Below are 18,154 nucleotides of genomic sequence, written 5' to 3'. Positions count from 1 at the left end.
GTCTGTGATCAGACAGGGGTATCTATGTCTGTGATCAGATAGGGGTATCTATGTCTTCTGTGGTCTGACCGGGGTATCTATGTCTTCTGTGGTCTGACAGGGGTATCTATATCTTCTGTGGTCAGACAAGGGTATCTATGTCTTCTGTGGTCAGACAAGGGTATCTATGTGTTCTGTGGTCATACAAGGGTATCTATGTCTTCTGTGGTCAGACCGGGGTATCTATGTCTTCTGTGGTCAGACCGGGGTATCTATGTCTTCTGTGGTCAGACAAGGGTATCTATGTCTTGTGTGGTCAGACCGGGGTATCTATGTCTTCTGTGGTCAGACAAGGGTATCTATGTCTTCTGTGGTCAGACATGGGTATCTATGTCTTGTGTGGTCAGACCGGGGTATCTATGTCTTCTGTGGTCAGACAAGGGTATCTATGTCTTCTGTAGTCTAACCAGGGTATCTATGTCTTCTGTGGTCAGACCAGGGTATCTATGCCTTCTGTGGTCAGACATGGGTATCTATGTCTTGTGTGGTCAGACATGGGTATCTATACCATTAGGAGGAAAGATGAATCAGAAAAATTAAAGTTATATAATTCAGTGTACTATAAGGTAATGTAGGTTGTTTTACCCAGGATTCACATTCTGTTTCAGACAATGTTTGTATTGAATCAATGAGTGTTAAAATATCCAAAAGGACCCTAGAAAAATGTCAGCAAAATTTGGAGCGACTTGGAGACCATATAAAAAGGTATAATTGTGAAGTAGTAATTGAATACATTTGTGTGGATAATAGGCAAATTTATGGGAAAAACAATTAGACAACACCCCAAAATATGACGAAAAACATTGGGTGACCTCTGACCTTTTACTTGATACATCACAATAAATGGCAAGCTCATAAAAAATTCCCAAACTATTACAAAACCCACACTTGTAAGACAATCCAATCATTGTTAAATACAAAAAGCTCAGCAATGAACAAGTTTTTGATTTTGCATAGATGTATAAAAATACAGTTGATTAAAATATGGTGTTACCACATTAAGATCCCAAACCTCTCCGGTTTATACCCACTTGTCCTACATTTGTAAAAAAAACATTCATCCCACATGTCCTGCAAAATTATTTTGACTAATTAGATAATTATGTTTTTATAAAGTGTTGGTAGTGTTATAGTCTTTTCCATTAATTGGCAATAAATCTGTATCTAAAGTACAACAAAAAAGGCAAAATGATATTCTATAATTGAAAAAAAAATGTATTAACTAATGTACAAAAAAAATAATGTATAATAATTTATTTTTGTTATTTAAAAAACTTACTATATATATCAAAATAAAAAAATTATTACATAAATAAATGTTATAAGATATTATATATATATGATCAAAAGTTCTAAAAAATATAAATAAATAAAAAGAAAATGTTGCTAACTTATTTACTTAATCATCATAACTTATTGAATCTTATAATCATCATAATTAAGCACAATCATCTCCAAGTAAGTTGTCATTATAATGAGCTTGGTATATCACTTTAGCTTAATTCTCTTAAGTTTGGTAATAGTTGAAAATTATTTTAATACTCTTAATGAGCTTGGCCTTTCTCATTCGTATTAGTAAGTAATGTTCACATGATTATCTTATTAGCATGGCTTTGAATACTGTGCAGTATATGTATGTAAGCATAGAAAAAATTGGAAAATTCATCAGTCAAAATGGCTAATGCTCAGTTAAACGTTGAATTCGTAGAGAACACCAAGGGTGGACAAAGTCTTGTCTACAACAACTGCCTTTTCCAGATAAAATCATGACGTGAAGAAAGAGTCTACTGGCGATGTGCTGTTAGAACTTGTCCATCAACTATAAACACTCTTAATATATCTTGACCTACACTTAGAAATCGATGGTAAAGGAAAACTATTGACCAAACTTTACGACAAACGTGATAACTTTTCATTCAGAATTGTCAACTTCCCTTTCATCTGTGGCAACATCCCTTCGGCTCCTGCATATGGAGTGTTCATATCACAACTCATACATTATGCCAGAGCTTGCCGCTAGAACTCTAACAAATAGGCTTCTGGAACAGAGTTATGTTGCTACAAGATTGAAGTCATCACTACACAAGTTTTATGGCCGTTATCATGAACTTGTGGATTGTTATGGTGTATCCATCAGCACCATGAAAACTGATTTATTCAACGGGTCATAGTTTTCCTTTCCTCGTTTGTCTACCCCGGACTTGACTTTTTATGAGCAACTCGGCGGGTGTTTCTAGAAAAGCAGAGGATGCTTACCCTACCGGTGCACCTGGTCCATGCTCCCAGTTTTTAATGGAGTCCGAGTTGCTCATTTACTTTTGTTACTTTGTATGTATGATTTTAGTTACTTTATGTTCTTTGTTGTGTATGTCTGTTTTCCATGTCTGGTCTTTGTCCCTGGATTACATTCTTTTGATTACCGCTATAACCTTGGTTCCCTTGATTACTCTTTAATAAAATTCACATTGGCTTCAATCTTCAGCATAATCATGCATCTGGCCCATATAAGCTGCAAGCAAATGAGGTAATGAATGTTATAAAAAAGAGATGTAGAGAAGAGACCGACCCTGTTACAAAGATATATGATGAAGAAATTGCCAAGTTGAGAACACCAGAATGGGATGACGCCACTGAGGAGATGGCTGCAAAGCTTCCTACTTTCCAGTCTTCTAGAACTATTCTGTACAGACAACGTTCCCGTCTCTTACCCAAGTTGCCATCAACCACTAATGAACTTGATTTGCAAGACCAATGGGTTCAGACTTCAACTGGTGAACAATTCCTACTTGCTGATGACAACAATGGACCTAGGATTCTCGTTTTTGCCACAGAAAGGAACTTGCAGCATCTTACAAACAACACTACCTTGTATGGAGACGGATCTTTCTACACATGTCCTACATTATTTACACAACTCTATACAATCCATGGAACAGTAAACGGCCAGATGTATCTGGTCTACTTCCTGGGAAAAGTGACCAGATTTACACGAGATTCTTCAACATTGTGAAAGCCAAATGTACAGAGATTGGACTTCAGCTTCAACCAACAACTCTAGTGGTGGATTTTGAAACTGCAACTATCGCTATCACAACACTAGTATGCAGAGCAGCTGTATTACCACTTGTACCGCAAGAAAGTGTAGAAGATGTATGGTTCAATGCCTTGAACGAGCTAGACAATGCCGATGTGAAGATGGACACAGTTCCGTTTACCGACTATGTAACTGCACAATGGGTAGAGTCAGGCCGCCACATTTGGAACCACTTCAGTCATGATGGACCAAGAACAACAAATCACTTGGAAGGATGGCACTCAAAGATAAAGAAACAGATACAAACTGCTCATCCAAACATCTACTCGTTCTTCAAACACATCAAACAGATTCAAGCTGTCAATGAAGTAAACATCATTCAGATTGCCACCGGAGGACTACCAGCATGAAAACGCAGAAAGTACCGCAATATAGACACCAGACTGCAACAACTCAAACAAAGACTTCACAACAATGAGATGACAGTAGTGCAGTATGCTGACGCCGCCTCTCATCTGATACATCTTGGTTAGGTAATAATGAACATTTTGTGTGACAATGAACATTTTATGAATTTTATGTGATGTATTAGTGCTTATAAATGATATTTGTAGTGCAAATGTAAACATTTGTTATTTTCATTGTTATATTTATGTATGAAATAAAATATTGAGATATATTTTGCATAATTTTTTTTAAACCTACATGTTTACAAAGAAAAAAATAGCATTATAATGGTAACTCCATACAAAACGTAAACCAAAATGCAAAATATATAAATGAAAGTTTTTGATTTTTATTTATATATTTTACAGACTTTACCTTTTGAATGTGGCTACCTTTTCACACAATTTAAAACAGACTATAGTTCCCTTTGATCTTTTGTTGTGATAAACAAGCAATTAACAGGTAATTAATAACTACATACCTCCCACTTGTCCTACAAATTTTCACCTATATTTTACCTGTAATTAACAAATGCAGGACAAGTGGGATGACACCACCTCTCCTTGCATGTCAGATTAAAGACACGGATTATAAAACAGATGAGTTAATTAAATACTGATTAGTTCAATCAAATGAGTATTGAGATGCATGTTTAGAAAAAGTTTTTATCAAGTTTTAAGTTTCAAAGATGTTTTTGAATAAGAATGTACTGAAGTAAATTCAAATAAAATTCTAAAATGGAGTTTTCTGAACTGATATTAGTACATAAAAAACTAGTGTCTATTAATAGAAAATAGTACAGTACCATAAGAATATATGGAGATTGCCTTGATATATTGAGTTAATATCTAGTGAGGAAAGTGTTCTTCATTACTTTTTTGTTCACTAAAACATGTAAGTTCACTCAGTTATTAATAATTTGAGAAATGCCCACACCACTTTCCAAACCACCCAAAATGCATTATTTTTCTTTCTTATATGTTCAAAACTAAAACGAATGTGACTATGATAGTAAACTATTGTCATTTTCGTGTTCATATAAAACACTACTGGGTAATATTATTATTATAGAATTAAAGAGACTAATGCTGAAAAGCTGCATGATGAGTATTTGAAATTGGTGGAGGGATTACGAGACAAGAATATTGCTAGAGAGACTGACCAAATACTTGCAAATCCAGGTAGATTGTCTTCTTACCTAATCAGTTTGTTTGATTTTATTTGTTATTTGAACTTTCCTGCTGACATTTTATTCCTAAATGATTTCTCAGTGTATATCATGTAGATTTTCTACATGAATTCTGTTACATGTATTTATTATACTCCTCTTTCATGGAAGATATATATAAATATATTTCAAGTAAAATTTTACTGCACATTTTAAACTTGATTAACATTTTATGGACACAGCTTCTGATACAACAATAGATTCTGAATATTTTAGAATAATTAGCTAGACATAAGTTGCACTTTATTTACCAGACAATTAAATAAGAATTAAGGGTCTTTGATGTGAATTGAGGTACATATGGCAGTCTTATTCTACTGTTAAAAAAGAATTAAGGGACTTTGATGTGAATTGAGGTACATATGGCAGTCTTATTCTACTGTTAAAAAAGAATTAAGGGACTGTGATGTGAATTGAGGTACATATGGCAGTCTTATTCTACTGTTAAAAAAGAGTTATGGGACTTTGATGTGAATTTAGGGTATTCTTCTGTTAAAATCCTATTATTTTTTTTAAGTTGTGCTCCTCTATTTGTGAGGCTGACTTTATAGCTGACCTGATCCAAAAGAAGGAACATTGTTTAGTTAGGTCCTTTTATCTCAGTTTCCACTATATAGATGACGTATTATCATTACTGGTAAACAATCGTAGTTTCATCTAGATCCTTTGATCTCAGTTTCCGCTATGTAGATGACATATTATTGTTAAACAATCCTAGTTTCAGTGATTTGATACATCACATCTACCCCAAAGAACTTGAGATAAAGAATACTACACACACTGTGAAGTCAGCTTCATATCTTGACCTACTCTTAAGGATCGGTGGTAAAGGAAAACTTTTGACCAAACTATACGACAAATGTGATGACTTTTTATTCTGTATTGTCAACTTTCCTTTCATCTGTGGCAACACCCCTTCAGCACCTGTGTATGGAGTTTTCATATCACAACTCATGCCAGAGCTTGTCGTAACTATAGAGACTTTTTGTATCACACTAGACTTCTTACAGTTAGGCTTCTGGAACAAGGTAATGTTGCTACAAGATTGAAGTCATCACTACAGAAGTTTTATGGTTGTCATCATGAACTTGTGGATCATTTCAGTGTATCCAACTGTACCATGAAAACTGATTTGTTCAACATGTCATAGTTTTTCTTTCCTGTTTTGTTTACCCGGACTTGCCTTTTTATGAGGAACTCAGCAGGTGTTTCTAGAAAAGCAGAGAATGCTTACCCTACCTGATCCATGTTCCCAGTTTTTAGTGGAGTCTGAGTTGCTCATTTGTTTTTGTTACTTTGTATGTATTACTTTGGTTATTTTATGTTTATTGTTGTGTATGTCTGTTTTCCATGACTATTCTTTGTCCCTTGATTACATTCTTTTGATTTCCATTAGAATCTTGGTTCCCTTGATTACTCTTAAGTAAGAGTTATTGGACTTTGATGTAAATTTTATAGGTACATATGGAATTCTTATTCTACTGTTAGATAATATTTATGGGACTTTCATGTGAATTTATGGTATTTATATCACTCTTGTTTTACTGTAGTTGATGATATATTTTACATTTTTTTCAGTTTTACCAGATGAAGTTCTGCAGGGTATGTAACCTACCAAGTCACATGGTTAATTGTAATACATCAAGTGTCCCTCCTATTAGTATATTTGTACTTCTTGTTTGAGTACCTAAAATGTTTTTTTTATTGTTTAGAATAACAACTATTTTGGACTTAGCACAACTATACTAATGAAGGACAGAAATCTTACAGATGACAACATATTAATTTAAATTTCAGAATCAATTATGGACTAACTTACCAATGAGACTAACATCTTTTAGTCTGAAAGAGATAGTAAATCAGTGATCACCTTTGCGCACTTATATCTAAATGAAAAAATGATTCAGCACTTAAGAAATTGAATCAACACTCTTTTTGGTGAATAGAAAAATGGAACCTCATCAGCAGAAAACTGTATACTTACTCATTTTTGCTTTTTTTCTCATTTGAAAGAAAAGGGCAAAAAAAACTGTACCTGCAAGATTTGTTTGTATCACTGTGCAACGCTTATCATTTTTTGAAACCTTGAAAACTGTACCTGCAAGATTTATTTGTATCACTGTGCAACGCTTATCATTTTTTGAAACCTTGAAAACTGATACCTGCAAGATTTATTTGTATCACCGTGCAACGCTTATCATGTTTTGAAACCTTGAAAACTGATACCTGCAAGATTTATTTGTATCACTGTGCAACACTTATCATTTTTTGAAACCTTGAAAACTGATACCTGCAAATATATTCACTTGACAGCCACCAAAATTAGCAACAGAAAGTATAAAACATTTACAATAGTCCTTTTATGTAGCTGCCTCACATCACATGCAGTAAAAGTATAAAACGTTTACAATAGTCCTTTTATGGAGCTGCCTCACATCACATGCAGTAAAAGTATAAAACGTTTACAATAGTCCTTTTATGGAGCTGCCTCACATCACATGCAGTATAAGTATAAAACATTTACAATAGTCCTTTTATGTAGCTGCCTCACATGCAGTAAAGGTTTCTTATGTAATACCATTTGTTTTATAGAAAATGTTCCTGGGAATATAAGAACAGCAGAACATTTTACAGCCTTTATGAAGAGATTTCTAGAGTATTTGAAGATAAGACTTAGAGTCCAGCATGTTGTGTCAGAGAGTCCTCCTTCATTTCTCAAAGACTGTCTTCAAAAAGTCTGTATTGAAAGGAAACCATTAAGGTACAGCTTCTTTTGATTGTCTTTAAGTACAATTGCCACTCATTTCCTTCAAAGCCTTGTGGATCTGACATAGAAAACATTGTAGAATCTGCTGTCCGTAAATAATAATAACATGTTGATATCTGTTTTATATTTTGAAAATCAGAGTATGTGTTTGTGTTAATTTCATCATTAGATATTGAACTCGCTCAAATATTGCTTGTTACATCATATCTAATTTTGTGCAATATGCATTTAACCTACAATTTTTTTTCTAATCACCAATAGATTTCTTATTTTTATTATCTCATTTACATAAGGTCATTTTATTAGTTTTTCAACTAAAAATGTTTTATTTTTGAATAGATATGCTTTCACCATTATGTAATTACTTGACAATGAGGCGCTAAAATGTGAACAGATTTTTGAATACGTCAGTTTTTTTTCAAAAATAATGTGTATAAAATAGGAGTAAGGTCTTTTTGTTTACCTTGATAACTGATGATGTATCCATGGATATATCATTAATATGTTTTTAATCCAAATAAGAATGGAACTCTATTTTGCACTTGCTGTACAGAAGTATTTTGAAGTTGTATCATATCCATACACCAGGACAATTATGCAGATAAGGAATTTCATGGCAGTTAAGGGGTCCAAAATGGCATTATACGACATTATTCATATCTGAAATATGATAAAACCAGATTTTATAGATCAATTATCAATATGGACCAAAGTATTAAGTTAAATGTAAAGAAAGATTGCCGAGTGTTTATATGCAAAAAGTAAGATATTAAAAATCCAACACTGCTGAGAATGCAAGACAGAGAAATCTGAGAATTTCAAGTTCTCTAATAAGGTTCTGCTTAGTTAGAAAACATTGAAATCTTACCCGAGAGTGTCTGAGCTTCCTAGTTTTGCATTTTCTGGTGGTGTTTGATTCTATTTCTCACTTTTAAATCTAACTTTTTTATTAGTACTCCAGTTTAGAACGCTATGCATGCTGAAATATCCTTGTAGTTACAGGACGTAGTAAAATATTATATTGTAAATTCACAAACATCCTGTGTTTTATCTCACCCATTGGTGAGATAAGGATATCTCACATGGCTAAAAATAGGAATATGTTCGTCTCTTGGGTGAGAAATTTCTTTCCAGATATTGAAAATTTCCTGTGAAGAGGTCTTCAGTTGAGCAACTTATGTCTTTACAATATGAGTGACAACATTTTTTTAATAATCATTAAAATTGGTTAGAATGACATGAGCCTTTGATTATTGATATTACATAATGTAGATGTATTACAATGAGATATACAGTTAGATTGAACAATCAAATAGTGACAGAATATGGCTTCTACCATGTGAGACTTGAAAGATACTGGGATTTGTTAAGCTTTTTGTTTACTAGAATGAGGGATATAAAGATAGGACATGTGGTATGATTGGCAATGTTTACTAGAGTGAGGGATATAAAGATAGGACATGTGGTATGATTGCCAATGTTTACTAGAGTGGGGGATATAAAGATGGGACGTGGTATGATTGCCAATGTTTACTAGAGTGGGGGGATATAAAGATGGGACGTGGTATGATTGCCAATGTTTACTAGAGTGAGGGATATAAAGATGGGACATGTGGTATGATTGCCAATGTTTACTAGAGTGAGGGATATAAAGATGGGACGTGGTATGATTGCCAATGTTTACTAGAGTGGGGGGATATAAAGATGGGACGTGGTATGATTGCCAATGTTTACTAGAGTGAGGGATATAAAGATGGGACATGTGGTATGATTGCCAATGTTTACTAGAGTGGGGGATATAAAGATGGGACGTGGTATGATTGCCAATGTTTACTAGAGTGGGGGGATATAAAGATGGGACGTGGTATGATTGCCAATGTTTACTAGAGTGGGGGATATAAAGATGGGACGTGGTATGATTGCCAATGTTTACTAGAGTGGGGGATATAAAGATGGGACGTGGTATGATTGCCAATGTTTACTAGAGTGAGGGATATCAAGATGGGACATGTGGTATGATTGCCAATGTTTACTAGAGTGAGGAATATCAAGATGGGACATGTGGTATGATTGCCAATGTATACTTAAGTGAGGGATATCAAGATAGGACATGTGGTATGATTGCCAATGTTTACTAGAGTGGGGGATATAAATATAGGACACGTGGTATGATTGCCAATGAGACAACTGCTAAGCAGCAAACAATTAAACTTCTACATGGCACCACATGGTCTTCAGTGATGGGCAAAACTCAAGAAGTCAGCTGTAAAAGGCTCGAGGGATTTCCTTTTGATTTTTATTGGGCCCAGGATAAAATTCTGTATCCTAGATATTATGGGGATTTGTAGTCTGGATATTATGGGGTCCAGGATAAAATTCTGTATTCTAAATATTATGGGGATTCTGTTGCCTGGATATTATGGAGCCCAGGATAAAATTCTGTATCCTAGATATTATGGGAATTCTGTAGTCTGGATATTATGGGGCCCAGGATAAAATTCTGTATCCTAGATATTATGTGGATTCTGTTTTCTGGATATTATTGGCCAAGGACCAAATTCTGCATCCTAAATATTATGGAGATTCTGTTGCCTGGATATTATTGGCCTAGGACCAAATTCTGTATTCTAAATATTATGGGGATTCTGTTGCCTGGATATTATGGAACCCAGGATAAAATTCTGTATCCTAGATATTATGGGGATTCTGTAGTCTGGATATTATGGGGCCCAGGATAAAATTCTGTATCCTAGATATTACGTGGATTCTGTTTTCTGGATATTATTGGCCAAGGACCAAATTCTGCATCCTAAATATTATGGAGATTCTGTTGCCTGGATATTATTGGCCTAGGACCAAATTCTGTATTCTAAATATTATGGGGATTCTGTTGCCTGGATATTATTGGCCTAGGACCAAATTCTGTATTCTAAATATTATGGGGATTCTGTTGCCTGGATATTATTGTTGTTATGTTAACAGGGTTATAATTATGTCCTTTCAATAATAAGCCTATTGTTATAGGACCTTTGATTTCTGTCATTAACAGAAATAATATTAATGAGAGGTGAATTTATGTCCTTTGAACTCTTTTCTTTCAGTTCCTGTACATAATGAAATGCCATCGATTAATTCTTTCAATTAATTCATGTGAAATGTCCACAGAAAAATCAGAAATTATATGTAATTACTGACTACATGTATTTTTATAGAGTTTCATGAGATTCCTTTACATCAAGTGAAAGTAAGTAAAAATTTTTAACAATAATACACAGATTAATTGTAATGGAGTAATATTACTGCATACTTAAATGACCTATTTTGTATTGCTAGGTTTTGTGCAGAAAGACTGAGTTCATTAATGAGGACATTAGAATTAACTGATATTCAGGATTTCTCAGCACTTACCCTTATATCAAACTTTGCCACACTTGTCAGTACTTATACAAAAGGTAAATAGATTTATATCATTTTGTTAACTGCTTGTTATAGCTGGGACACTCAGTGTTTTATTAAAAAAAAGAATTTATTCTAGAACTGAAGTTTACAAGGAAATGATAAATGGGGCTCAAATTTATTCTCTAATTGACACATTTTGCTTGATTTTATTTTTAGAGGAAGAAAAAGAAATATTTGAAAAAAATTACTAATTTAATATTTTACTAAAACAATAAGACTTCTTGTTGGTTTTTTCTTGTTTTTGAATTATCATTAATTTTTGGGTTTTTGATCCTTCAGGATCAAAATACCTTATGCCACCGGTCCATCACTGGAACTTCCCTACTGTTTCTGAAAATTACACGAAAATATAGCCCAAATGTAATTCCATTTATATCATTCAATACCTCTTTTATAACTAGTAAATATGTTTCTTGCAATTAATCAGCTCAATAATATTCTATTATTTCTGCAAATAAAATTAAAACCTAGTCTTCTTATCAACTCAAGATTTGAGGGACTCCTTTTTGGTTTTGAAAGGTATTTATTAATAAATTTGCATTTAGGCAATTTATTTCTTCCAATTATGTGTCTAGAAGCATAAAATGTGTTAAGCATGGTCCATTTTGACACACTTATCAGTCAAATTCTCCATCCTATCATAAGTATTTTACCATTTTTAAACAGAAAGTGAAGAGCAGTGATTTTAACCAAGAAAAATTTGCAGGAAAATTCTAATTGATAAAAGCGCCTTGTTTTTGAAAATTTTAAAGAAATCATTTTCTTAATCTGAAATTATCTAAGTATAATTATAATGTAGGATGAATACTTTTTAAGTAGCTGTCTTTGTAAGAATCATGCAAAATCTGAAAAATGTGATACACCCCAAACAAGACTACATATTTTTATTTTTGTAATTAAGTTGTTTTATGGGACTATACTATGAAATTTGTAATAATTCATTCAAATCTGTCTGCTCTTAGGAGATAATCAACATTGAAAATCCAATAGATTTTAATGTATTTGAGTGTAACTTACAGAGTTATCTCCCTTAATTTTGAAATCTACAGTGCATTCTATATAAATTTTATCTACTAAGAACATGGGTTATATGAAAACTGAACGTTAGTTTCTATTTACTATGTCAATTCAAACAAAATATCAAAAATAAAAATATGTAGGCTTTTTACCCATGAATCACATTTTGCATGATTCTTAGCTGGAGTGATACTTAATCTACAAAAATGTCTTTTTTGAATGTAAATGCACATAAGCTTTTGGTTATGTTTAAAATTGAGGCAAAAGGTGAAATGGAACAAGAATTTGTAAATGTGTATGAAGTTGGATAAGTAACTGTGGATTGACTTTCAGCTTATAAAAGACAGTTCTTCATAATATTTACAATGCAAATATATGATCACAGTTTTATATAACATGTTATCTGTGAAAATTTGTTTATGCTTCAATTTTCACAAGAATCAAAAACCTCCAGTGCTTTCAGCACTTTGATTGTAGACTGACATTGAACTTGATTGATAAAATATTGCATAGCATTATTGTGTTTTTTGACAAATGATATACAACTTATTTTTCAGGTTTTGTCCTTATTATTGAACCATTTGATGATAGGACACCAACAATCTCCAATCCTATTTTGCATTTTAGTTGTATGGATGCCTCAATAGCTATAAAACCCGTCTTCAATAGATTTCAGTCAGTTGTAATTACATCAGGGGTAAGTTCAATACATCATTTAAAATATATTTATTACCATTGATCATTCAGTTGAAAAAAAATGTTATTTCATGTGCGAATTGCTGCAAAAGAAGTGTAATGTTAATGAATTGCCTGTATAAATTCCCTAGTTTTCATAAGACACAGACGAAAGTATTCATTTCTGTTTAAAAAAAATGATTATGTATTATTTGCAGACACTATCACCACTTGACATGTATCCAAAGATTCTTGACTTTAGACCAGTTACCATGGCAACCTTTACAATGACCTTAGCAAGGACGTGTATCTGTCCTATGGTATGTTTAAAATTACAATATAGTGATCACAACTCTTTATCATTTGAATTAGAGTACATATTCCTCATAAGGGACATATTTATACTTATTAAAGAATTACTGGTAACCTATGACTTTGAGATTGCTAAGATTTTCTTTTCAGTCTGAATGGAAATAGCAAATCAATGAACAGCCCATGTGCAAGCTGTATTGAAATCAAAATGAAAGTTTGAAGTAAAATTGAAACTAAACATATTTCCCTGCCTCCTATCAACTGTAACTTTATAATTAATATCTGTGCCCTGTCTCCTATCAACACTAACATTGTAACTAATATCTGTGCCCTGCCTCCTATCAACTCTTACATTGTACCTAATATCTTTGCCCTGCCTCCTTTCAACTCTTAACATTGTAATTAATATCTATGCCCTGCCTCCTATCAACTGTAACTTTATAATTAATACCTGTGCCCTGTCTCCTATCAACTCTTACATTGTATCTAATATCTCTGCCCTGCCTCCTTTCAACTCTTAACATTGTTATTAATATCTATGCCCTGCTATCAACTCTTACATTGTACCTAATATCTTTGCCCTGCCTCCTTTCAACTCTTAACATTGTTATTAATATCTCTGCCCTGCCTCCTATCAACTCTTAGATTGTATCTAATATCAATGCCCTGCCTCCTATCAACTCTTACATTGTACCTAATATCTCTGCCCTGCTTTCAACTCTTACATTGTACCTAATATCTTTGCCCTGCCTCCTATCAACTCTTAGATTGTATCTAATATCAATGCCCTGCCTCCTATCAACTCTTACATTGTACCTAATATCTCTGCCCTGCTTTCAACTCTTACATTGTACCTAATATCTTTGCCCTGCCTTCTATCAAGTCCTACATTGTAACTAATACCTATGCCCTGTCTCCTATCAACTCTTACATCATAATTAATATCTGTGCCCTGCTTCCTATCAACTCTACCATTGTAATTAATACATGCTATCATGCTGCACTCAGCAAAACTCTTTATTCAGTTGACCCTTGCAGGTGCGGGTGTCAAAAGAATAGGCCTGCAGATGCACTAAGCTTGTCGTAAAAGGCGACTAAATAGTGCTCAGAACCCTAGCCGGGGGCTAGGGCACTCTGCCCACAGAGCAACTGGGTTGTGTGCCCCAGGTGGTGGAATGGGGTACCCCTGGCGTGTTACATCCTGGGGTTGTCAGGCTATACAGAAAACCTGACCGCAAACCATGGTGGTGCACTGTGTTGGGAAAGATGCCACGTTCCTCACACATTAAAAAACCCTACTGTGGTATTCTCCTGGAGTAGGAACCATAGGGCTTTGCCACAGGAGGCTTAGTTGCCCGACCCTACCCACCTCTCCCTATTTTCAGTGGCAATCAAAATTGCTTGACCCCATTGTCCTTGTGTCCCATCCCATTTTTTATTTCATCATCATTTCATGTTCATTTTATCATCCACTTCATGTTCATCGCCTGAATATAGGTGAAATATTGCTGCGCGGGCGTTAAACCCAAACAAACAAACAAACAAATCTTTATTCAGTTTATTTCACTAATTCTAGATAGGTCCTTCAGCATCAGAATCTGATTTTACTCAAGGTGGTTAACAAATAAGAACACAAAAAAGTGTTTGAGATAGATCATACCTAAGACACAAAGCATTCTTTTCTGTCATCTCACAAAATCATAATGTCAGTTAAGTGCTCTTTATGTAAAGTTACAAGAAATTCTGTCTACCAGTTTTTTTTTTAGAAGTTAGCGAAATATTGAAAATTCACTACAGTATCCAGAAAAAAATGTAGTGAAATATTGCCTTTAACAAGGCTTAAATATCTCAAAAGCAAGTTTGGTGACCTTTGTTTTTTACATTAAAATTCTAAAGTATGTTCATTCAGGGTCTTTTTTGAGAAAAACTAAGAAAGTTTATCTACAACAAATGTAAGATATGATCAACCTTAAGAATTAGAATATTTTTAAAAAACATAATAGAACATTAGATTACTAATCATAACAATGAAAACACAGCCACTGTGATTCCATAAACAAAGACTGGCACTTTCTAAACAGCAACTGTGATACCACTAACAGACTGGCCCTTTCTGAATAGCCACTGTGTTTCCATGAACAAAGACTGCCCCTTTCTGAAAAGCCACTGTGTTTCCATCAACAAAGACTGGCCCTTTCTGAACAGCCACTGTGATTCCATCAACAAAGACTGGCCCTTTCTGAACAGCCACTGTGTTTCCATTAACAAAGACTGGCCCTTTCTGAACAGCCACTGTTTTTCCATTAACAAGGACGGCCCCTTTCTGAACAGCGACTGTGTTTCCTTTATCAAAAACTGGCCCTTTCTGAACAACCACTGTGTTTCCATTAACAAAGACTGGCCCTTTCTGAACAGCCACTGTATTTCCATGAACAAAGACTGCCCCTTTCTGAACAGCCACTGTGATTCCATGGACAAAGACTGGCCCTTTCTGAACAGCCACTGTGCTTCCATTAACAAAGATGGCCCCTTTCCAAACAGCCACTGGTTTTTCATGAACAAAGACTGACCTTTTCTGAACAGCAACTGTGATTCCATTAACAAAGGCTGCCCCATTCTGAACAGCCACTGTGTTTTCATGAACAAAGACTGACCTTTTCTGAACAGCCACTGTATGCTAAATTCAATTACTTTTATATTTAGATTATCAGCAAGGGGAATGATCAGGTTGCCATGACATCCAAGTTTGAGTCTAGAGAAGATGTTGGTATGTCTTTATTTACAATGTAGTAATATTGGTATATTGAATCAGGTAAACATTAGATAAACAGAGAAAGCAGTAGTATGTTTGGTCCTTATTAACTGTTATTTTTGTTCTACATATAAAATAGGAATATAAAGGCAACCTGTGTGTAAATAAGTACAACAACATACCAAACATAAATTATTTCTATTTTGATATGACAAAAGAAGACTTTTTCTGCAATTGAATCCCCAAGGGGTAAATATATTGGGTAATATATCATTTGTTGGACATCATATTATAATAGTACATTTACTGTCCATGGTAGTAAATCACTAAGATAACGAGTTTCATTTACAGAAACTCTCTATGAAAGACATTTGGTTTACAATATAAAACTTTCCTAAAGGACAGCAATGCTCATTAATAATACCCTCAACATTTCATTATTCAGGAAGTTGATGTTGCCTCTCCAAAAAACATGTCCCACAATCAATATTAACAAAATTACCAAACTGGAAGTGGATATTCTCATATCCCTCATTATCATGTACTTACAGGCAAAATTACACCCCTTGGTAATGTGGTAATTTAAGATAATTATTCATAAAATCTAAAGAATTGTCTCAGCTGTTTGATATGACTTTTGATGTCAACTACTTCCAGATTATATCAACTGCTTCCAGTTTACGGTATATCACACATCTAATTTATAACTGCATGGTATGCCATTTCCCTAATCAGCTTCCATTTCATACACAAACAAAAACATTGCAGATGATGGGGGAATGCATCTGATAACAACATTAATTTATTAAGAACTGAAAACATATATGCTGCAAAACTGTAAGTGACATCTTTTTTTTATGAAATCAATGAAGTGATAATTTTAGGAGTTTTGAGGGTATATTCCTGTTTGTGTCAGGGAGTTCAACAAAATACCAACAAGATTTTTCATGGAAGTGAAAACAAAAGATGACAACCTTTGGGGATGGAACCGAAATAATTATGGCATCTTGGGACTCTAAGTTGTATTTTGCTTCGTCACTTCCCTTCATTGCCATTGAGTAAGTGTCTGATTACAATGTTGCTTTTATAGCAAAAGTCATAATTATATGGACTATGGACATTTAGGGCCCGGATATTGGTGGAGGGGGGGGTGAGGGCTGGCAAAATGGTTGCATGTAATCATTCACCAGATGACACCTTTCTAAATAAGGAAAATAAATTTCTTGTTCCTGATAATCGCTTCTTTTTGTTTGTTGAAGTGGTCTTCTGGAAATTTCCTGTATAAAGTTTTACATTATTAAAATTTTTGCAAGTATTTAAGTAGTTGATAAAAAGTAGAAAGATCATAACATAACAATTTTTCATATCATTCCCATTATCAGCCCATGGTCAAAAGCATTCTTCAGCCTTAGGGCTGTCAGGCTATCATGACCTAGGGCTGATAATGGGTATGATATGAAAAATGCCATGTTATAATCTATTAATATAGCATACCTAAGTAAAACTCATACATATCAAACCACTTTTATGAGTAGTTGATGAAGAAAATGTTACAGTTAAACCATAAGGTTTAAATATGAACAAAATTGTCATTCAGAAAATTGATATCCCCATGGTCTGAAATTATATCTCGCAATATGGCATACCTGTATACAACTTCTTACAAAAATATCAAGCCCCTTTTGAGAAGTAGTTTGCATGGACAATTGCAACAATGTCTTTTAAGGACGAAAAGGTTAAAACAGTAATCACCATTCTCATCAGGCCCGGGTGTATAAAAAAGGTATTGCATTATTCACAAGTTACAGGTTTTATAAAACATTTCAAACTGATATTTCCCTTACATCCTTCCTTAACTATAGACCAAGATTGCTGAAAATGAAAGAATTTAGAGAAGTGTTGGTAAAAATTTGAGTACAGGATTTTTTTATTTAAGGTAGATCATACCTAATATTTCTAGTAGATAGATTTTCCTAGTTTTTTTTCTCAAAGATGACCTTGAATTAACATACTTTAGTGTTTTAATGTAAAAAACAAAGTTAAGCGAACTTGATTTTGAGATAATTCAGCCTTAAAAAAGGAATATTTTTTATATGGATTCCTTAGGGAATTTTCAATATTTTGCAAACTACTAAAAAACTGGTAGATAGCATTTCTTATTGAATTTTTATAAAGAACACTAAACTGATATTCTTTCATATTTCAAAGAGAAAATTAGGGTTCACCAAACTTTTTTTCCTTATGATATAAAAAGAACTAAAATTCCCATTATATTACATTTACTGCCAATTTCCTGCCACTTAACTCCTCTTGAAAGAACCTTTTAACAAATAATGTTTTAAATTTTACTATTCTATTTTTATGTCAAAAGTTCTTTTAAAGTAACACATTGTTTTTACATAATTTCAAACACTAGTAGTTAAT

The 18,154-nt window shown here is 33.7% G+C and overlaps 1 protein-coding gene across 4 annotated transcripts in view; it reads left to right on the top strand.

The window, feature by feature from the left end:
• LOC148623452 (general transcription and DNA repair factor IIH helicase subunit XPD-like) overlaps positions 1-18,154 on the top strand; it is a 102,048-nt gene that overhangs the window by 62,148 nt on the left and 21,746 nt on the right. For all 4 annotated transcript variants that reach the window (XM_088565248.1, XM_088565250.1, XM_088565249.1 and 1 more), the window contains exons 10-17: positions 648-744; positions 4,592-4,701; positions 6,327-6,350; positions 7,341-7,509; positions 10,849-10,967; positions 12,549-12,688; positions 12,885-12,986; positions 15,682-15,745. In XM_088565248.1, the coding sequence (XP_088421374.1) occupies positions 648-744; positions 4,592-4,701; positions 6,327-6,350; positions 7,341-7,509; positions 10,849-10,967; positions 12,549-12,688; positions 12,885-12,986; positions 15,682-15,745 (825 nt within the window). The remainder of the gene's footprint in view (positions 1-647; positions 745-4,591; positions 4,702-6,326; positions 6,351-7,340; positions 7,510-10,848; positions 10,968-12,548; positions 12,689-12,884; positions 12,987-15,681; positions 15,746-18,154) is intronic.

Source organism: Perna viridis, chromosome 2 (assembly GCF_037379345.1).
Source record: "Perna viridis isolate PV_CMFRI_1.1 ecotype Kerala chromosome 2, ASM3737934v1, whole genome shotgun sequence".
Lineage (NCBI taxonomy): Eukaryota > Metazoa > Mollusca > Bivalvia > Mytilida > Mytilidae > Perna > Perna viridis.
Note: the sequence above shows the minus strand (reverse complement) of the source record. Positions and strands in the feature narration are given on the sequence as shown.